This window comes from Polypterus senegalus, chromosome 6 (genome assembly GCF_016835505.1).
Source record: "Polypterus senegalus isolate Bchr_013 chromosome 6, ASM1683550v1, whole genome shotgun sequence".
NCBI lineage: Eukaryota > Metazoa > Chordata > Cladistia > Polypteriformes > Polypteridae > Polypterus > Polypterus senegalus.
In genome coordinates this window covers 126,554,103-126,578,099 of record NC_053159.1, presented here as the reverse complement: position 1 = coordinate 126,578,099, position 23,997 = coordinate 126,554,103, and the positions used below count along the sequence as shown (strand labels likewise).

Sequence of the window (23,997 nt, the reverse complement as noted above, 5' to 3'; positions counted from 1 at the left end):
TGCAGGTTAGGTGGATTGGCGATTTTAAATTGGCCCTAGTGTGTGCTTGGTGTTTGTGTGTGTCCTGCAGTGGGTTGGCACCCTGCCCTGGATTGGTTCCTGCCTTGTGCCCTGTGTTGGCTGGGATTGGCTCCAGCAGACCCCCGTGACCCTGTGTTCGGATTCAGCGGGTTAGAAAATGGGTGGATTTTGTATTAATCATTTTTATATGAATAGTTTTGGGTTGTGGAACGAATCATCTGAGTTTCCATTATTTCTTATGGGCAAATTCGCTTTGATATACGAGTGCTTTGGATTGCGAGTACATTTCTGGAATGAATTATGCTCGCAAACCAAGGTTCCACTTGTATTCTTTCTTTCCCTGTCCTCTGTCTGTTAGGAGTTTGTGCCGCTATGCTGCCACAGTTTGTGTGTGGTCCTTTGACTGCATGGCTACGTCTGATTTGTGAAACGGAGCCATGTGATTATTATGGCTACGTCAGATTGGTGAAACAGTCATGCAGTAGATCCACTGGCGGCATCTCTCTGGCAAAAATATAGCGTATCTAATGGAAAAAAAGTAACGATTCGAGTGTTGCCCAACTCATTACTACCCACCTCTGACCTGCTCCAATCTGGTACATTCATTCCTGTAATGTTTTTCTTTAAAAACTTCCTAGACACTTGCTCATTTTGAGCAAGAGCACAACAACATTCAAATAGTGAAGACTCTAAATTCTCTTTTTTGCTAAGAAATCAATGATATTCCATCAGTTTCAGGAACTATTAAAAGAATGCTTAACCCAAAAATTATATTTTTTATTTCTTACTTACACCACTACAACAAAGCAAATGTAGTAATTAACATATAAAAATATCATTTTTGTGTGGAGTATTTAATTATGGAAGTATTCAGTGATTTGAAAATTATATAGAAACTAGTTTGGCTTGGATGAAAAAGGCTATCATGAAACAAATGTATCTCACCAGTTAACATTTATTCTTGCATGCTCAAGGAGGTTAGTGAGTACATACAGTATAGAAACCCTTTCTGAATTTTTATAAATCATTGCACATTGAGAATTTCCTACAGATTGAAATACAGTGATCCCTCGCTATATCGTGCTTCGACTTAAACGGCTTCACTCCATCACGGATTTTAAATGTAAGCATATCTAAATAAATATCACGGATTTTTCGCTGGTTCGTGGATTTCTGCGGACAATGGGACTTTTAATTTATAGTACAAGCTTCCTCAGTTTGTTTGCCCAGTTGATTTCATACAAGGGACGCTATTGGCAGATGACTTAGAAGCTACCCAATCAGAGCATGTATTACGTATTAACTATAACTCCTCAGTGATATATGATATGCTTCCCGCGCGGTGCTTGATTGTTTGCTTTTCTCTGTCTCCCTCACTCTCTCTGCCTGACGGAGGGGGTGTGAGCAGAGGGGCTGTTTGTACAGAGGCTGGTTTGCCTAGAGGATACGGACACTCCTCTAAAAAATGCCGCTTTATCGCGGTGCTTCGGCATACTTAAAAGCCTAAAAGCACGTATTGATTTTTTGATTGTTTTCTTTTCTCTCGCTCTCTCTCTCTCTCACATTCTCTGCTCCTGACACGCATTCTTTGAAGAGGAAGATATGTTTGCATTCTTTTAATTGTGAGAAAGAACTGTCATCTCTGTCTTTTCATGAAACACAGTTTAAACTTTTGACTAAAGGGTGTTATTTCATGTCTAGAGGGCTCTAATAATGTTAACAGTGTGGGTGAGTTTATAAGGGCTTAAAATATATAAAAATAACCATACAAACATATGGTTTCTACTTCGCGAATTTTCACCTATCGCGGGGGGTTCTGGAACGCAACCCCCGCGATCAAGGAGGGATTACTGTATAGCAAAAGTTGTCAACATGGCTTTAAACAGGGGCGATAGAGGAGAATCTAATACACTGGAATTCTAACACAAAACAACAAAATGCTTTTCTTAATATGCTGTATGATATACTTAAGATCAAAGTAAAGGAATTGGGAGTGCAGTCTGTAGATGGTTGGAGTGGGTGCTATGGCCAACAATCTAAATCACTGTATAATTAAAGATTCTGACATTTTCATTAGATACCAATTTAATGTATCTGTATGTACTTTTCAGACCAAATCATTTATTTTTTATTATTAAATAGCACATGAACTGATGATTAAGTGTTCACAAAAGTAAGTACCTCATTATCCACTGAAATGCTGGTAAATTTTCTATTACTTAAATGGATTCCATACCAGGTATTCCCCTCTCTAGCTAAACACTAGAATCACTGAAGCCTACTGTTGTAATGTGAAATTTTGCATATACATTGTTAAATATTTTGTATGTCTTTATTTGTAACTTAGACAAAGCAATGTAATATTAGTGTTACATTAGTGAGAAGCATTCATATTTACCCCCCGAGGACTAGAAAGAAAGTGAATTTTATGACAGGGTTGGGGGAAGTGCCTTCAACAAGTTTTGTAAATAAATGTTTCTCTGAAGTCCTTCAACCTCCACAGGAAAGCCAGGCTGCCTAACTGCCAAGCTTTACCTTAACATATGGTTTTGGGGGCAGGTGTGAGGGTATTCTGTTCCCCCATTGGTCTGAAATATGGCTGTTTGGAACTGTCATGTATTAAAAGCCTTTAAGTACCACAACACCCTATTGGCTCTAGGGGTTGGACAGAAAACCTATAAATTTGCTTGCTTTACCTCACCCTCTGTCTCTCTTACCAAACTGATGAATAGTGCTGGGCAGTATACCGGTTCATACAGAAAACCGATTTTTATTTTTGTTATGAAATGGATTATTCTTATACCGCAACACCAGTTTAAATTACCTAAACAACGTTCAGAATGTGGCGCAGCGGATAATGTTTAAGGGGGGACCTTTTTCACTGCTACACTGCTACAGACGCATGCAACAGAGTACATGCATTAGTGGAGGTATTGCGCAGGGGCCCTTTTTCACTGCTACATTGCTAAACACGTAATGCAACGGAGTACATGCGGTAGGGCTATGCGATATGACCAAAATCTTATATCCCGATATTTCATTTCATATCCCGATATCACGATATAGTACATTTTCTTTGTATTCAGTGAATAGTTTATATAATCACCACTCCTTTTTTTTCATTTAAATTAAAAAAATTAAAAATGAGAAGTACTCAACTTTTAATTATTTCTGTTCTTTTATTTAGAACATTTGAGCAAATGTTTGACTTAGAATGTAAACATAAAATGTTAATGTATCAAATATAAAACACTTTTCAAAAACAAATTACTAAAGGCCCAATATAAAATACTGCTATATAAAATGCCTGACATAAACAAAATATGAACTGTAGCAGCAATAACTCTCACAACATATATTAAATATAAAAGGATCAAAGCACTAACAACTAAACTATATAAGGCCAATAAACCCTTTAAACAAAATAAATACAAGTCTAACATTAATTGTCAAAACCAAATGTAAACATTGTACTTCAAACTGTAGCAGCAATAAGGCTTACGACAAAAATATATTAAATATATAATATTAAATATAATATTTTTTAGGCTACATTCTAGTAAAATGTTAATTTGCACATCGTAGTGTGGCAAATCTCCGTTAATGAGTTACAGCTGATCGCCCCGTGCGTGGGACTGGACGGCGCTAGCGTGTTGATGCCGTCCAGCCCCGAGCACGGGGCGATCCGCGGTGTGTTAATGCAGTTGTGGCGTAAACGTAATTTTAACAAGATTAACGCTGACAGCAAACGCTGCAGGGAAAATTATGCCTTAAGCAAATTGTTTTGGTAGCAATTAATCTTCCAAGCTTTTAACATGCTCGTTTAAATAGTACCTTTACAACTGTAATATCCTACGTGGCCTGCCTCTCAGTTGTAAACTCTCTGCATGCTCGCTCACGTGCTTTTTGCGGAGGTGTAGAAGAAGTTTGTCGTGTTGGAGTCTGTGGTAGCGATCGGTTTGCAGCATAATTTGCACAGTACCTTTTTCTGGTCCGTGTCAGACTTTCCAAATCCAAACCATCTCCATACTACAGAGGTAGCCCCTCGTTTAGGAACAAGGTCCTTCTGTGTGGAGCTACCTGGTGTTGCCTCGTCTTCATCAGCCATGCTAGTGTGTCTGCATCCACGTGGTGGCCATCAAAACAATGAAAAAAATATTGCCGTAAACAGTTTATTTTGTGACACCACGAAACAAACGATAGCGTAATGTGCAGCGATAGACGTTTTCATATTGTCATCCGATATATATCGTTATATCGAACAGCCCTAACATGCGGTAGTGGAGGTATTGCGCGGTGAAAATGGACAGAGAACATTCCGAAACTGAACCTGTAGCAGACAATAAAGTTGAACATGATGACACAGAAGAAAAAGGAGTGACGTCCGTTGCCTGGAGATACTTTGGTTTTAAAGGTTGTAAATACTGTTTCTATACTACTGGATAATACTGCAAGCCAAGTTGTACTTGTTTTATTTTTTTTTCAATACTGTGTAATGTACCTGGCTAATAGTGTGACGACATGTTGACTTTATTCTCGACATTTCCACTTTAATCTTGACGATTACGATAAGAATAAAGTCAACAAGTTGACTTTATTCTCAACATTTCTACTTTATTCTTGCCGTTTATGTCTATGTCTTAGTGTAGAGGAAGTCAGTTTAAGAAGTGCGTAGTGATTAATGTGCTACATTAATTTATGACGGTATTTGAGAAAATCTAGCAAATTAAACATTGATTTTAGGATGAAGTTTAGTTTACAACATTCTACTTTAATTATAAAATAAACTATGAAAATAAAGTGGAAATATCAACTTTAATCTCAATATAAACGGCGAGAATAAAGTGGAAATGTCGACTTTAATCTCGACGCTTAAAGTGGAAATGTTGAGAATAATCTGTAGGGCTATACCACAAATAGCATTATAAATGCAAGTTGTAGTTTTATTATCTATACTAATAAAAGGCAAAGCCCTCACTGACTGACTGACTGACTCACTCACTCACTCACTGACTGACCAACTCACTCATCACTAATTCTCCAACTTCCGGTGTAGGTAGAAGGCTGAAATTTGGCAGGCTCATTCCTTACAGTTTACTTACAAAAGTTGGGCAGGTTTCATTTCGAAATTCTACGCGTAATGGTCATAACTGGAACCTATTGTTTCATCCATATACTGTAATAGACTGCAGCTCGATGGCCGTGGGAGGCGGAGTTGCAGCTCGCGTCATTACGCTTCCCCGTAATTGAGTGCCTGCCCATATAAGGTAAATATTCGTGGGTGAAGGACTGTGCTTAGCATATTCATAAGTAAAAATATCTGAATCACAAACTGATGTTAATTATATTTTGTCCATGAATACTTAAATACTTAAATAATTCCAAATAGTCTGTCCGCTTCCTTTCATAGCTTTTCTGATGGTTGTGCTGCTTCCAGGCATGTATTTTCGTATTAAAGCATTTAACCAATCACATTTCAGCCATCATTTGTTGCCTGGCAGAGAGGACTTCACAATCTGTTGTGCGGGCACTCTAACACAGAATAAATGTCGATTAACCTGTTGCTTCAACCAATCAGATTTTGAGTTGGTGTCAGTACGGCCCTCTAGCAGGCGTGCGGCGACGTCACCATATTCAGACCTATTGATTGGATACAAGCCGCAGGTTCGATTTTCAGCATTAGCTTCGATGGTGATAGAAAGGGACTTTTTGATGGAACTGAGGCGCACGGATAATCCGTATGACAGAGTGATTGAACTGTTTTTGAGGAAAGAGAGGAGGATGGATTTTGTTTACAAATAATCAGAATTTTTGGTGAGTAAAATGTTGCGATTTTCCTAAATAATATTGCAAGTTTATGAGTTATTATTGATGTTTTTTATATGTGTCGCAGCTGTGGCTGCAGTAGAAAGGAACTTGCTAGCCCCTGGTTTGTCTATTCAATAAAGGCGTTTATTGTGGCTACAGGAGTTATCTATCTGCGATGCAGCGGCTCTTTATACTGTATTTCTGCATATTAAGATGGTTTTTATAACCATAAATTAGTTTTTGAGGGGCGGGTTGATTCAGACAGAGCAGTACTGAAGGCCAAGGTGTGAGATGCACAGTCCGCCAATGGACCAGATGATAAGTAAATTTAATGAACATTACAACCCGAAGATAAACAAAACTGAAGAGAGGTCCATGATTAAATGAACGGTAAAAAAGTAAGAGCGAAGCCACGGTGACTTATTGAGGCAGGCAGGCCAGAGCACAATAACACGGGGCTCGATGTACTGCGTGTTAGGTCGATCTAAAATGTGTGCTCAGATTCGAAAAAATATATCTTTTCAAGTTCTATTTGGATATAAGTAGGTTCTATTTAGTCAACAGAAATATCTTTGGTAGGAATGTAAGTTGAATTTAGTCCTTACATTTCTATGGTGAAGAAAAATTTATGCAATGATGACTAAATTTAACTTACATTCCTACCAAAGATATTTCTGTCGACTAAATAAAAATTACTTATATTTAAAATTTAAACAGAACTTGAACAGATACGATAGTTCATAATGCCCACGCAGCACTACGTGCACGTAAGAGCGGAAGTCATCCGTTTTAATAAGCAGCGTATTGCACTGATACGAAATAGCCTGCCCATTTAATTGTATTAGTCATTTATAACTGATGGGCAAAAAGTATAATTTGTAAAGCTTCTGCAAATCCGATTACAAAGTATAAGCAACACTGTGACTGAATTTCATGAATATATGAACAGATTTTAACACTGCACACATAAAATTTAATAACTGTTATGCTAATTGACAAATACATAGCACATCGCCTACAAGACAGTGACATATTATCATTCCATCTAGGAGAAAAGCACTCAACAAATGTGTGAGTCTCCAATTCCTCTTCGACAGATGGCCGTTTCTCACTGAGCCAACTATGAAATCAGTTAAAGACCAAGAGCTACAGGCTTCTTCTGTTAATAATTTACACTACTATTTCTTATTAATGACTCCTCCTCATTCAAAATGTATTTTACTAAATATACATCTCTGTGATGCGTACTCTCCATCTGTTTACATTTTCAACAATTGAATAGTTCCTATGGACCTAAAACTAATATTCTACCAACATTATTTAATTTGCATATACGTAAACGTTCTAACACAACATTATTTAATTTGTATATATGTAAACATTCTAACACACATATATTGAGGAGACGCATTTAAATTCAAACAATTAATGAAGTTGTGGAAAAGTTTACCTCTAAATAATTAGTAGAACTGGTATCATATGCACTGTTGCCAGTTAAGAAGCCTGATTTTCTGTGTTGAGTCTGAATTGTACTACAGAACTGAATTCCATTTGGCTAATGCACATTTTATGGAGTGTATGTCTAAACAGTTTTTAGAATAGAGGTATTTAAACCCAACAGTGGAATATAGTTATAAAGATTGAACCATGGAAATAAGTTGCCCATTCATTGTCTCTATCATCTAAAGATATTTTAGCCAAACCCCCAGCTGTGTTAAATTGGATTCCAAGCACAAATATAGTAAGTCATCTACAGAGTGACTGCACCCTTGTGGACCAATATTGCAGAACACCATAAACAAATCCTAAAATTGGGCACTATGTGCATAAACTGAATAATATCAGCTAAGCAAAGGGATCTGAAACAACCATTAATTATCCTCTGAATAAAAGACTAGTTGTCCTTAAAATTGGTAGCAAATGCAGACCTCCATGCAATGAGATGAACAGCTTTTATAATAGATATCAGAAAACTATTAGCACTTGGTGCCTTACATAAAAGTGAATGATCTGGGTTACAATGAAGTACTTACTTGGACAGTGATACTCCCCCCACTTTTCCAATGAGCTCTTCATGGTGAAGTACTGCGTCATTCCAGGGAACGTTAAGGAATTTCAGCAGGGTCCTCATCCACTTCTCGGGATGCAGGACAAGCTGTTCATAATGAATTGGCATACATTTGTCTGCAGCTTCCACACACTGAGTATACATAGTCTCAATGGCCCGATTCCACTTGGTCAAACAGTCCCGGTAGCTATTTAGGTCAAAACCTGCAATGGTGACCTTGCGAGAGATCATGGAATGTACAGAAGCCCGGCCATCCCGGATCATCAGAATAAATTTAGCATGAGGAAAGATTTTAGCTAAGTAAGTCAAAGACTTAAGGGCAAAAGGATCTTTGTTGCAAAGGTATGTGGCAGGTTCCCCATGTTTCACAATTATTTCTAACAGGAATGCCTGCATAGCCGAGTCCAGCACTTCATCTGTTACACCTGCCTCATCCAGGCGCATTTTCTCTCTTCCAGATTTGCTCCACATCTGTTTCATGGCCAAAATACGAGGGATTACTCTGGTCTCCTCTCCACATCTAACATCTGGATGGGCATCCAACATGGCCCTCATTAAAGTGGTGCCACTCCTAGGAACACCACCAATGAATATCAGGGGCATGTCTTTGTTGTACAACAACGTACTGGAATTTTGGTTAAGGTCAGTTCTTAAAGTGGCCCTAGTACCACCTGCCATCGGCTGTTGACTGCGTTCTTCTATTCGATGGTGGCACTCCATGGCATGGTGCCCAAGGTAAAAAACAGTAATTGAGCTGATGACCAGACATGCCACAAGCAGATTTTGCTTTAGTTTTCCTACCATTTTGGCAGAAAAAAACAAATAATGTGGAAAAAATTAATGAAGACTAATAGGGCACCTCCAGTTTTGACCAGATGGTCAAACCTTGTAGGGCTCGCCATCAGAGACCCATCGTGAAAACCCAGCTGCCAAGAGCAAATGTTGCAGTGTATCTAGTTCCATGAGGCCTGAAAAACATAACACAGAACAATATTTAGAAACAAGTATTTTCACAGAAAAAGGATAATTTAAAAATTCTTTGACAGGTTAAGGCTTATGGAGGATGGGGCTCTGTAACCCCCACAAGAGACAGTAAAATGCAGATATAGTAGTACCTCATACAACAATTGAACAATTTTAACTTCGAACATTCCAGAGTTTGAATGCTAAATTCGAGAGAAATTTGATTAGGAGTTCAAATGATGCTTCTATGTTCGAACTGCATGCACAGTGAAAAAATGCAGCAACATATGGCAGTTATGCACTCCATGGCGTAAATGCCCTCTGTTGTGTGCCCAAGTCATCTCTCGCTCTCACTGTGACAGCATCTCTTGTGTTATGTGTTTTAAGTGCTTTTTTGCTTTATTTTTGCAGTGTTTGCTTGTATATGTAATCCCTACCTATTAACCATCGCATCCAAGAAGAGTGTGGAAGCAACAAAGCCTAAGAGGAAGGTTGTAGTATTATGCACTGAGGTGAAAAAGGAACTTATCGCAAAGCATGAGGTATTTTATTATACAGTATTTGCATATTTTATTTATTGTTTTCATTTTTTAATTTATTATTTAGGGCGCAGACCCCTGTGACCATGTAGTTAGGATATAGCGGGTTGGATAATGGATGGATTGATGGATTATTTAGGGCATTTAATTATGTTATTTTTACCTTAAATTATGTGTATTTGTTTAAATTTATCAAAATAGGTATTGTTCAGGACCTGGGAATGGATTCATTCACTTTCTGTTATTTCTAATAGGGAAAATTAATTTGGACTTCAAATAACTTAGAGTTCAAACAGCCTCCTTAAATGAATCAAATCTGAAGTACAAGGCACCACTGTAGTTGACATTTAACCCTCTTTCATCTCTAATAATGCGCATGAGCCAGAAGAAGCACTTGTGGACTTTTGTGATAGATGTTTTCTGAAGTGATACCTCAATCAGAAATTATAAATACAGTACTCTATTTCTGTGTGTAGGACACTGAGCAAATATGATCAGATAATTCAATTCAAAGAAATTTGCTTCTTCTTTTACTAATGCACTGATATTTTTTAAACTGTACATTTACTCTCTATTTTCTTTAAAGAACAAAAACCATTTTAGGTGCATTCTCTAATAGGTTTTGCATTGGGGTGACAAGGAGAAAAATATCCATACAAATTTATAAAGCAAACTCAAATTTTAAAATAATTTTAAGTCAAAACAAATGAGCCAGGGAGGTGATTTGAGTCTTTAAAAGTGTATAGCAAATTTAATAAATAAGAAAAAGTATGCATTATAAAGTGCAGAAAAAGACATATAGAAAAGATGGATAGATAGATAGATAGATAGATAGATAGATAGATAGATAGATAGATAGATAGATAGATAGATAGATAGATAGATAGATAGATAGATAGATAGATAGATAGATAGATACTTTATTAATCCCAAGGGGAAATTCACATACTCCAGCAGCAGCATACTGATAAAGAACAATATTAAATTAAAGAGTGATAACAATGAAGGTATAACAGACAGACAATAACTTTGTACAATGTTAACATTTATCCCCCGGGTGGAATTGAAGAGTCGCATAGTGTGGGGGAGAAACGATCTCCTCAGTCTGTCAGTGGAGCAGGACAGTGACAGCAGTCTGTCACTGAAGCTACTCCTCTGTCTGGAGATGATACTGTTCAGTGGATGCAGTGGATTCTCCATTATTGACAGGAGCCTGCTCAGCGCCCGTCACTCTGCCACAGATGTCAAACTGTCCAGCTCCATGCCTACAATAGAGCCTGCCTTCCTCACCAGTTTGTCAAGGTGTGAGTCGTCATCCTTCTTTATGCTGCCTCCCCAGCACACCACCACATAGAAGAGGGTGCTCGCCACAACCATCTGATAGAACATCAGCAGCATCTTATTGCAGATGTTGAAGGAGGCCAGCCTTCTAAGGAAGTATAGTCGACTCTGTCCTTTCTTAGACAGAGCATCAGTATTGGCAGTCCAGTCCAATTTATCATCCAGCTGCACTCCCAGGTATTTATAGGTCTGCAATCTCTGCACACAGTCACTTCTGATGACCACGGGGTCCATGAGGGGCCTGGTCCTCCTAAAATCCACCACCAGCTCCTTGGTTTTGCTGGTGTTCAGTTGTAAGTGGTTTGAGTCGCACCATTTAACAAAGTCCTTGATTAGGTTCCTATACTTCTCCTCCTGCCCACTCCTGATGCAGCCCACAATAGCAGTGTCGTCAGCAAACTTTTGCATTTAGCAGGACTCCAAGTTGTATTGGAAGTTCGATGTATATAGGCTGAACAGGAACGGAGAAAGTACAGTCCCCTGCGGCGCTCCTGTGTTGCTGACAACAATGTCAGACCTGCAGTTACCGAGACACACATACTGAGGTCTGTCTTCAAGATAGTCCACGATCCATGCTACCAGGTATGAATCTACTCCCATCTATGTCAGCTTGTCCCTAAGAAGCAGAGGCTGGATGGTGTTGAAGGCGCTAGAGAAGTCCAGAAACATAATTAATTTGATGTGTTTATAAGTAATAGTGTCACTAAGGCTATGTTCTCACTGCAGCTCAAATCTAATTTTTTCTCTTGTAGGTGACACAGATCTGTGCCTGTATTTATTAAGCTACTCAGAGAAGGAAAACAGTCCTAAATGGCTCAAAAATCTCAAGAGAGATCAATTTTTGTCCTACTCTTAAGAGTAGGAGTAAAAGTATTCAAATAATTTTCCGAATACAGAATTCTACTCCTAACTTCACCAGGATTTAGATGAGCTTGTGAGCTGCCATGAGCTGGCAAAAGATGGCGTTTAGTCAGAGATCACACTTCCCAGGAAAGTCTCAATGTTTTTGAAATGCTGGACAACACTGAACTTGTAAAAAGGTATCAATCTGACAGAGATGGAATAATCTTTGTAACAAATCCTATACATTATGTGATCGATCCATCTATGTGGATAAGCCATATGCTGTCATCCAAAATTAAAGTGGTGGCACTCTTATGTTTTTTGGCCACAGAAAAACTGCAACTTTGTAATGGCATTAATTTGGGTATGCTACAACCAACTATTTCTTGAATTTTGCACCAAACTTTGAACACCCTTATAATGCATGAGGTAATATGAAGATATTTCCCCACAGCTCCACGTGATGTAATGTCAAAGCAATGCTTCCTTCATGCAAAATAACACAGACATAAAGATCATTACCCCAAGTGTGGATGAGTATACATGTTAGAATTGCAAGCAATATCACAGTATCAAAACACAAGTGGTCATGGATGCAAACTGTACTGTAATAGCCAGCATATTACCATGAAGAAAGGTGAGGCCGGATGGATGATTGACAACAAAATGTCACACAGATATGCTAAGTTCTGCATTTTACTAAACCTGGAACATTCAGGCTACACTTTCCAAGCCCGGTAAAGTTCAAGTTAGAGGCAGAAGATTGAGGTGGGGTGGTAATTATAAAATGCCAGGAGTAGCTATGTATTTCTAAAAATTTATATAAAACACCTTTAGATACAATTTCGATGGCAAAGTGCATGTATACCATGTTTGTGAAGAAACAAGTTCTCCTTGAAAAAGATAAAATTTATCCATTAATGTGTTAAGTCCTAAATCTTATCCTGTCAGTTATATACAAATGTGGCCATGAGTGAAAACTGGATGCTGGTAGTGCCATTCATCTCTCTCCTGCATTCTGCTAGAAAAGATGAAGAATAAATACTCTATCTGTACACAAAGCCATATTTTACAAAATTTGGTACATGGAACTGATTACAATGTAAAAAAAATCTATAAGCTAACAAATCTTCAGTATGCATATACATTATGCAATACACACATATGCATTATCATGCATTGTTCCTACAATAAAAGAATGCTATTGACCTTTTGTTCTGCTGGTTAATTTGCTTCTTGGTTTGTATAGGGACTGTTAACATGAAAACTAAAAGTCAAGTTGGGGTGGGTGCTAAGGATAAATCTCTTTCATTTATGGTATTTCGCATTATTTTAGCTATTGAAGATATACTTGCTTAAAATGTCAATATGTGTACTGTCATTGATTGTGTGTCATCTTGGCTGGAATCACAGGTAGTAATCCCAAATCCAACTAGAAGGGCATGAAGAAAGATGACTATACAGGATGGAACTATTTCCCGAGACGGGGTTCAATATTCTTCCTCACAATAAGAAGACTTGTATGGAAGGACAAAATAATGAATGGGCAGGCATCCTTTTCGGGTTGCATAATGCCCCTTGTCTGGCTGGGTTGTCATATTGAAAGAGATTCAACACCAATTCGGGGTTGTATCTTGACCTGAATGGGTGCTGCTCCCTGCCTCAAAAGGAAGCAAGATTAGTGAATGGACAGAGGTAGGCTGCCTCACAAAGACATTTGTTACCCCCATACTCTAAGTGCAGTGCTCCTCTGGTGTGATTGCACTTTGGATACCCACAAGGCTGTGTTCAACCTATAGTTCTAGAAATGAGCCCTGTTGGGTTCTTCAGGCTCCACAAGACAGCACAGTCAGTTGAGGACTCCCTTACTTTATGGCAGTTTGGCTTGAGTCGTATGTGATTCCTGATTGCAATGTTCTGAAGTACTCCCGGGTCCAACATAAAAGCAGCTACTTCGACTTACTCAGGAGAGTCTGAATCAGAAAGGAAGAAGGACAGTGCTTGTCTGGGAAGGAGAGGAGGTTTGAAAGAAGGAGAAGGAGAAAAAATGAGAATGTGTGTCTGTGTGAAACTGAGACTTGTAAGAAGGTATCTCTCTATTATGAAAAAAAATCTTGGGGAGGCAGACTAGGGAGACGAGACGTGATCTTCTCAGAAGACAATCTGAAGCCCCGCAAGAGACACTTTAACTTGCTCCCAGCTCTTAAAACATCGACAAGCGACAAGCAAAACACGCAGATCGCCAGCAGCAGAAAGCCAGCAGATGATCCGACTGCTTCTCCTTAGCGTACGTTTAGCCACAATCTCTTTAAATTGTATATCCGGTAAACCAAACAGGGGGGTGGGTGAGCAAAGTTAGCAAGGGGCAGAGCCCCCTAGTTTTGTTAAATAAACAAGCCCTTTGATCCCATGACTGTCTTTGGTTCAGTTGGGTCTGAGGTTTGTGACTCTGATTCACCTCTTACATACAGTACATGCTATATACAGGATCCAGGAGATAGTTAACTCTGTCAGTGATGTTATAACAGATGGGCACCTGTGAGTTGGAAAGCATGGTTCAGCTCATTATATCACTCATTTTGCTACTCTGTGGTACTGCAGGGTGAACTGATCTGTAACATATGCGGTGCCAACCAATTGCAAGACAAAGGCTTTATTTATTCCATCTTGCATTTTGGAGTTACACCAAACTACATCTAAAAAGTAGGCTATAATACTGCTATTTTTAACTATAATTAAATCAAATATGTTGTCTGCCACAACATTTTAAACATATTATATTATGGCTGGAACATATTTCTGTGTTAGATATTGTTTATGAAAAATTTTCTGAAAAAACACTCTTGGAGAACTAATAAACTGCTGGTCACTAGGCTCCATAAGAAGTAAATTATCAGTATTATTCAAACTAGGCATGCATGTAATATATGGATGAGTTATTGAAGGAGCTAGCCACTCATGTCTCCCAAATCATCATCATTCTCCTCTCTGGCAATTTTCTTTTATATCTGATTGTTTGTAGGGAAAATATACTATAAATGCAAATATTTGTCTTTTGTGATTTTTAACAGAGACCTTTAGTATCTTGGCTTCAACATGCTAAAGTTCACCACAGCCACAAAGAAATTCCATTTCTGAACACTGCTCAATAAAGAAAATCTGAGCACTGATGAGATTTCTTCAAAAATCTTTAAATCTCTTGCTTTGAATGTGTAGTGTATTTTCAATTTGGATATCTGTTTTAAGTCCATTGACATTGATGCAAGCTTAGAAAATCCAGTAGACAAACCATGTCACATAAGAGATTAGAATAAAACAATCAAAAGTCTCCTCTGTGTAAATGCTATAGATAACGATGCAGCTGAATAAACACATATTCAGAGATTATTCCTTCTTTGTCTATGATTAACGTTTCAGAAAAGATCACCAGCAAATAAACAAACCAAGTCATCTAAATAAAAATGTAGTCTGCTGTACTCCACTGCCTCAAAAGGCCACTTTCTTCATTTTGTTGTAGTATTTCATTTTCTATCTTGGTACTTGACTTTAAAAATGTAAATATATTCTTCACCTTATATATCTGCTCTCATTTCACTTGGTCTGAACATGTTGCTTGTAGAGTTGCTCTCCCCTTAATTCTACACATCAGCAGTGCTGATTAGTGTGAAAGACATACACCTGGGATACATTTAACATAGTAGTCTTCCTTTTAGCTCTAGTTTCTTGTCTTCTTCTCCAAGTGTTATAGTTCTGGCAAGAATTGAAATGGTTCACCATAAAAATGGCAGAGGTGAGAGTCATTTTCTTCCACAGTTTCCTTCTTTATCTAGCATGGCCTGTCAATTATTTGATGAACTGGGAAATATTTACTCTTTTTTGTTATGTTACAAGCTGGTATTTGAGTTTGGAGTGTGAACATTTCCTCTTCATAAAGTGTGTATATTTAAACTGAATGGTCTTTTGAAAGAACAATTGGAAGGCATTTGCTATTTTCTCTAGAGCTAAGACATACAATTCTTGGAGGCAGTATCAAACTGCCAGTCAACTCGATGCTCAACACATCCTTATTTCTAATAAAAATCATAATCATTATTAATCCCTAGGCTCCAGCTCCCACAACCTAAATTTTAAAAAGTGGGTACAAACAAGGATAGACAAATTAATACTTTTTGCCATGTCAGTTACAATCAGTGCCCAAAGTGAACTTATTAAAATTTCAGGATGGCGTGTAAACACTAGCAGGGTACACATATCTGAGGAGTTCACGGATTTAGAAGTTACAAAATCAATATACAGAGATTAGAACAATCTAAAATATATATCAGTAAAAGAAAATTCAGGATGTCATCAAAAATAATCTACTGCAAGATGATGAAATGTGAAAAGCTGCCATGAAAACACACCTGAGCCACACCCCAGCAGCACATATACTGTCAAATTCATTACTCTTCTGAGAGTGACTATGACTTTAGCAAAAAAAAGAAGGAAAAAATCTTGAGTTTCTCATAGTAGCCTGGCTAAAGAAATAATCAATGAAGAAACAACACATAAAGACAACACAAGCAGAACTGCTTGTTTGATGATTATTTACTGCATAATGTTAAGTGCTTTCTGGCAGCAAATGGTGTTGATTGATGTCCAGTAGCTTTTGTGTTTTAACAAGAGACACAGACCAGACAAAGTAGTAATAAGTCTGTGTGTCTGCCTGGTGTACCCTATAAATCTGAAAGGTTATACAGATTCCTTAAAATCAACATGCATTTGTCAGACATATGTAGAAAAAAAGATAGACTATGCTATTGCATGCTTTTCAAAAAAACATATGCTGTATATTAGTGATGGGAGGGCCAATCACATCTGGCCAGTTTGTTTAGATAACAATTGGCTAATTAAAAATTATTATTTAACTCTTTTTAAAAAGTTCAATACTTGTCAGTTTATTCCAAATCCCTAAAATCTGTTTTCATTCTACTTAACTTTATGACTACAGACATGGTGACTATTAGCAACTAAATCAGAAATTAAACCTTTCTAATAAATTAACCATTCTGTATTTTGCTGACCTACAGGGCTTGTCACTGAAGAAAAAACATTACATAAATATTAATTACATATGAATGATTTTTATCATACACAGAAAGAGGTCTTCGTTATGAAATCACCTGTATGAAAACACTTAAAAACACACCTTTTATTTTTGGTAAATTCCAGGCATAAGTTGCATTTGTTTATAACCATGCTCAAACACCATTAGAATTTCTGAGCAAAATCTTTACCTTTCCACTTTTACATTTATTTTATCATGAAAAAGTGTTCACGAAAGGCATTTCAAACTCTAAGGTACTTTTAATATTGGTGGACAAGTTAATACTGGAAATGCCTAAATTATTAACCTTGATAGACATGTATCTCCTGCAATACTAACCTATTAAACATTTACTCATCACAGAGACATTGCACTCAACCCAACGCACTTTATGCTCAATAGTGCTTTATTCTCACAGTGTGTGACTGCAACACATTATCATGGCCAGGGCTGGCTACCTCAGCTTCAGTACCTTAAGTGGGGCTAGACACCACTCAGCTCACAAGCTCTACTCCTGCTGGGATTCACGGACATCTCAGGCCATCTCTAGATCACTTCCTTTGAAAGGGCTACACTTCTGAATGCCTTACAAAGGCCAAAAGCAACCTCAAAGACTATTCTTGCCATGATTTTCAGTTTTGGCCCTCCATATTCAGATAACTACCTTTGAATGGGCTGCACAAATATTTTAACAGAAGCCAAATGCCTTTATGGAAAGTTCCATTACCGAGTTATGGGAATGGCTGTCCTTACTCAAATTTCTACCCCTGAAAGACTGTAACTTAAATGAACACAGTTTGTTATATTAATACTAATCAGCCAATGCTAAATGTTAGTAAATAACACAACAGCTTCAGCAAAGTAATACTAAAACTTTATTTCAATCATTACTTATGTAATGCTTGGGAGTGAAGGGATGTCTTAGATGTCAAATATGACCGCATTATTGTTCTCTGTCTGGCTGTGAGAATGTCCCTCCAAACATGCTTTTTAAAATCCTGTCTTTTATAGGGTGCTTTTGATAGCTGTTCTATGATCTTGTCGAAAATTAGACAACTGATAAGTTCCCATGATCTTGTTGCTTTTTAGCAAGGTTTCTTTAAGCTACTTAAGGAATATTTTGACTTCAAACGTTCCTATCTACAAGAAACATCTTCTTACAAGTATACATACCCTCATTAGTTTATCTGAGATAAACATATATATGTTAATAAATAATACATTTTCTTGCATTTTCTTTTACAATTTCATATCTCCCAGAACCCCTCCTTGAACCGTCACCTTATCGTGGTGGAGGGGTTTGCGTGTCCCAATGATCCTAGGAGCTATGTTGTCCGGGGCTTTATGCCCCTGGTAGCCACCAAGGCAAACTGGTCCTGGGTGAGGGATGAGACAAAGAGCGGTTCAATAAACCTCCAATGAAAAATAAAAACTGCGGACAACGTTTTCCCTTGCCCGGACGCGGGTCACGGGCCCCCTCTGGAGCCAGGCCTGGAGGTGGGGCTCGATGGCGAGCGCCTGGTGGCCAGGCCTGCACCCATGGGGCTCGGCGGGCACAGCCGAAGAGGTAACGTGGGTCCTCCTCCCCATGGGCTCACCACCTATGGGAGGGGCCAAGGAGGTTGGGTGCAATGTGAGTTGGGTGGTGGCCGAAGGCGGGGACCTTGGCGGTCTGATCCTCGGCTACAGAAACTGGCTCTTGGGGCGTGGAATGTCACGTCTCTGAAGGGGAAGGAGCCTGAGCTAGTGCGCGAGGTCGAGAGGTTCCGGCTAGATATAGTCGGACTCACCTCGACGCACAGCTTGGACTCTGGAACCAATCTCCTTGAGAGGGGCTAGACTCTCTACCACTCTGGAGTTGCCCCCGGTGAGAGGCGCCGAGCAGGTGTGGGCATACTTATTGCCCCGACTCGGAGCCTGTACATTGGGGTTTACCCCGGTGGACGAGAGGGTGGCCTCCCTCCGCCGGGTGGGGAAGGGTCCTGACTGTTGTTTGTGCGTATGCGCCGAACAGCAGTTTGGAGTATCCACCCTTTTTGGAGTCTCTGGAGGGGTTGCTAGAGGGCATACCTTCTGGGGATTCCCTCGTTTTGCTGGGAGACTTCAATGCTCCGTGGGCAATGACAGTGAGACCTGGAAGGCGTGATTGGGAGGAATGGCCCCGATCTGAACCCAGCGGTGTTTTGTTATTGGACTTCTGTGCTCGTCACGGATTGTCCATAACGAACACCATGTTCAAGCATAAGGGTGTTCATATGTGCACTTGGCACCAGGACACCCTAGGCCTCAGGTCGATGATCGACTTTGTGGTTGTGTCGTCGGACTTGCGGCCATATGTCTTGGACACTCGGGTGAAGAGAGGCGAGCTGTCAACTGATCACCACCTGGTGGTGAGTTGGCTTCGATGGTGGGGAAGATGCGGTCAGACCTGGTAGGCCCAAGCGTGTTGTGAGGGTCTGCTGGGAGCGGCTGGCAGAGTCCCCTGTCAGAAGTAGCTTCAACTCCCACCTCCGGGAGAACTTCAACCACGTCCCGAGGGAGGTGGGGGACATTGAGTCCGAATGGGCCATGTTCCGTGCCTGAGCCTGGGGACTCTGAGGTGGGCTCTCCCATCTCTGGGACTGAAGTCACCGAGGTGGTCAAAAAACTCCTTGGTGGCAGGGCCCCGGGGGTGGATGAGATACGCCCGGAGTTCCTTAAGGCTCTGGATGTTGTAGGACTGTCTTGGTTGACACGTCTCTGCAACATCGCATGGACATCGGGACAGTGCCTCTGGATTGGCAGACCGGGGTGGTGGTCCCCTCTTTAAAAGGGGACGGAGGGTGTGTTCCAACTATAGAGGGATCACACTCCTCAGCCTCCCTGGAAAAGTCTATTCGGGGTTCTGGAGAGGAGGGTCCGTCCGATAGTGAACCTCGGATTCAGGAGGAACAGTGTGGTTTTCGTCCTGGTCGCGGAACAGTGGACCAGCTCTTCACCCTTAGCAGAGTTCTGGAGGGTGCATGGGAGTTTGCCCGACCGGTCTACATGTGTTTTGTGGACTTGGAAAAGGCATTCGACCGTGTCCCTCGGGAATCCTGTGGGGGTGCTCGGGAGTATGGGGTACCGGACCCCTGATAAGAGCTGCTCGGTCTCTGTACAACCGGTGTCAGAGCTTGGTCCGCATTGTCGGCAGTAAGTCGAGCCCGTTTCCAGTGAGAGTTGGACTCCGCCAGGGCTGCCCTTTGTCACCGATTCTGTTCATAACTTTTATGGACAGAATTTCTAGATGCAGCCAGGGTGTTGAAGGGGTCCGGTTTGGTGGACTCAGGATTGGGTCACTGCTTTTTGCAGATGATGTTGTCCTGTTTGCTTCATCAGGCCGTGATCTTCAGCTCTCTCTGGATCGGTTCGCAGCTGAGTGTGAAGCGGCTGGGATGAGAATCAGCACCTCCAAATCCGAGAGCATGGTCCTCAGCCGGAAAAGGGTGGAGTGCCCTCTCAGGGTTGGGGGAGAGATCCTGCCCCAAGTGGAGGAGTTCAAGTATCTCGGGGTCTTGTTCACGAGTGAGGGAAGAATGGAGCGTGAGATCGACAGGCGGATCGGTGCGGCATCCGCAGTGATGCGGGCTCTGCATCGGTCTGTCGTGGTGAAAAAGGAGCTGAGCCGTAAGGCAAAGCTCTCAATTTACCAGTCGATCTACCTTCCTACCCTCACCTATGGTCATGAGCTATGGGTAGTGACCGAAAGAACGAGATCGCGAATACAAGCGGCTGAAATGAGTTTCCTCCGCAGGGTGTCTGGGCTTTCCCTTAAAGATAGGGTGAGAAGCTCAGTCATCCGGGAGGGGCTCAGAGTAGAGCCGCTGCTCCTCCGCATCGAGAGGAGTCAGATGAGGTGGCTCGGGCATCTGATCAGGATGCCTCCTGGACGCCTCCCTGGTGAGGTGTTCCGGGCACGTCCAACCGGGAGGAGGCCCCGGGGAAGACCCAGGACACGCTGGAGGGACTATGTCTCCCGGCTGGCCTGGGAACGCCTTGGGATTCTCCCGGAAGAGCTGGAAGAAGTGGCCGGGGAAAGGGAAGTCTGGGCCTCTCTGCTTAAGCTGCTGCCCCCGCGACCCGACCTCGGATAAGCGGAAGAGAATGGATGGATGGATGGATATCTCCCAGAATCCAACTCTTTTAAAACACACTTGTCTGTCCTTTATTGTATCTCTCTTGAAAAATACATAAATCATCAGTCCCTGTGATCTAATGAGCTCAACTGCACCTGCCTGCTGTTATGATTATAGAGCATTTCTTTAAGAACTCTTGAGGACACAGATTACTCACCTAAAATGTACATCTACTACAAATAATCCTAGATAAAAACACTAAAATAAAAAACAAATCACAAGCGTTATTAAGCAAACTGTAAAAATTGTATCCTCATTACAACACTTGATTCCATTTGTGAAGAATCCAAATTCGAAGCACTCTCACATGAAAGAATCCCTAGACCAACTGTCAACGGACACATACTGTATCCACCTGGGCAATGCCAATCTCATGAATCAAGTGTATTATGTAGTACATATGTGGTGATGATATTACTTGGTTTGAAGGCTTTTTGGTGGCACTGGAAATTTTACATGACAGGAATATAGCAGATGTTTTTTTTGAAACAATGGCAAAAATGTGAGGAAAAGCAATGAAGAGCATGCTGGAGTGCAAATCAAAATAAAGAGACCAGAATGATTTTGCAATAGTGGCAAAGAACTGGCAATTCTTCTCCAAACTCATTATCAAGAACAAATTATAATAAAAAGTATGCACTAAAAGAAAGGGAAAATATGTACAGAATTTAATAATATGCACAGCAGAATACAGGCATATCTGTTTTGTTTCTTGCTCAGCACAAGTAACAAATTTGATTGTTTTAAGTAAATGGACATATCCCATTACCAATTGTGCTACATTTTTATTGACCTGTTTATATCTGTAATCCCTGAAAGTATTTACATCCTTATTAAACTGGATCAGTTTACAAGAATGGTGTGTAGGGTGAGGGGTTAAACTGATGGTTATATAATGAGTTTCAAGTTTTCCATTTCTGCCAAAGTAACATTTTTGTCTTTATATCACATGCATTATTCCAGGAGCCTACAATTGTCTCCTGAAGAGCTGCTATTATACTGAATGAATAAATCATCTGTTCAAGCTATTGTTTCTAGCAGGCCACAATACAAAGGGTAATATACTTGTGATACAAAAGAGTATTTGTTCAGACAAGCAAGAAATGGAGCATTATGTTCTGCTAAAAAAGAGATCTAGCTGCAATATCAAAATTTCCAAATTTACCAAATTTAAAGTATTTACCATAGCATTACAAATAGGAATTCAATAAGTTTATATATACAGGTACACTAAGGCACTCATTTACTTGTGTACACAATTTCTCTTCCACAGTAGATGTTCAGTGTTTTTTATTAAATACATAGTCAACAACAAGGCTTCACAAAGCACGGAACAAAGTTTAAAGATACATTTATTATAGTACCTTTCTAAAGTAAAAACAATCACAAGCAATTTTAAAAATGCAAAAACATAATATGTTCACACACAAAATGTTTTCTTACTGCTGTAGACTGATTTACTTGCTTGAGTTTACATAGTGCGTTTGGGTAAAGAAATGAATCAGCAATATCATGCCTTCAGCATGCAGTCTTTAGCTGCTGTGCTATAATATATAAATGAAAAAATAATCTGTCTACAAAGAGTATTCTGGTTGAAAAGGGACCTTTATCTTATTTCACATCTTTACTCTAGCCAAGACCCAAGACATACGGAGGAAAAATTAGCCCACTGCCATTTAATTTTAGTTATAATGCCAAGTGTAAACAGGTAAAATAATTACAAAGCAGGAATTTGATCTTGCTTTATTTCTTGAACTAAACTCAGTTTATATGTGTGAAAAAACTTGAATAAAGCTGGTATGATACTATTCAGCTTTTATTTACCATATTTAAATATACGACCTAACATCAAACATGGTGTCTACCCTCAGTTATATTTCTGTGCACACACCACAGAAAGCATAATGACGAGTATTGTTTGGCACTGTGAATTCAGCAACCACCTAGAGCTGATTGATGGTGCTGGCTCTTTAAACATGAAAGGTTTTGATTTGACAAGAAAATGTAATGTACTATATATAGTCAGTGCTGATCACATGTATGCTTATATGCATAGATTACAATGCAATTCTTATTGGCATGCTTGACCAACATGCCTCCATTCTCTGGCAGCGCTAATATCACTCCAAAGGTTATATAAAATACAACACAGAATATAACAGACCAAAAGCAGACTTGGCCCAAATGCCTCCTGATTCCATGGTTCATGCCCTATTCCCATTATTCTCAGCATCCAGTTTTTACTCTGGCTGTTGAGCATTCCACATTTTGTAGTGTTTTTTTAATTTCGCTTACATGAGATTTTTATTCAGTAAAGGGCTTAATATTCCCAGTTCAAGTACAAATGAGCTTGCATGTAAAATAGACAGGAAGATGGATGAATTTGTCAGAGAAAGTATAATTTCTGGATGTAATAAAACCAAGATATTTCTTCACAATTGTGGACAGCAGATATGAAGTGAACAAGTCCACAGTTAAATATATTTATTGGAAAGAGAAAAAAATTAATGAAATTCATGCTGGTACATCAAAAGCTGTGAAGATGGACTCATGAGTGCATGGTAAGGTTCAAATGAAATGAGCCTCAACATTTAGACTAACAACCTAGCAAAAACACAAACCAGTTGCAAAATAACATTAAGCCCCTACCCTTTTCCAAACCCACTTAATCCTGAAGGAAGTCATGGGTAACCTGAATGATAAAGGTAAATGGAGTGCACAAAGAAAGCACATACAGACATAATGAAAATGTGCAAATTTCATAGTGACTTAGCCCCACACTTGAACCATGATACCTATTGTGGTACAAAGCTAATATCTTACTTAGATAACATGTAAGATGTTGGTTAAAAATTTTTATGAGACTTTTATTGAACATTCAAATGACTTATTAAGCAAGACTTTTAGTAAGTATACCTAAGCCATACTTTTATTTTAATTTTATTGAGTAAGACATTTGTTAAGTATGTCCATGAGTTAGAAGGCAAGGCTAACCACTGGACCACAGTGCATATTAAATGTAATATGTGGATTTTTTTCAATGGAAAGACTCTTGTATCTTTGGGAAACGTCTGATGTTTACAGATATCACTTTTTCACAGTAAGTTTTGGAAACTGACTCCTGCAAAGAACTAGGGATGATCTAAATACAGAAGAATGATTATTATCAAC

At 39.5% G+C, this 23,997-nt stretch overlaps 1 protein-coding gene across 2 annotated transcripts in view; it reads right to left on the bottom strand.

Annotated features, from left to right (window-relative positions):
- The window catches only part of tpst1 (tyrosylprotein sulfotransferase 1), a 158,837-nt gene that overhangs the window by 103,541 nt on the left and 31,299 nt on the right, over positions 1-23,997 (bottom strand). For both annotated transcript variants that reach the window (XM_039757093.1, XM_039757094.1), the window contains exon 2: positions 7,863-8,865. In XM_039757093.1, coding sequence (XP_039613027.1) covers positions 7,863-8,701 — 839 coding nt within the window. In that variant the 5' untranslated portion in view covers positions 8,702-8,865. The remainder of the gene's footprint in view (positions 1-7,862; positions 8,866-23,997) is intronic.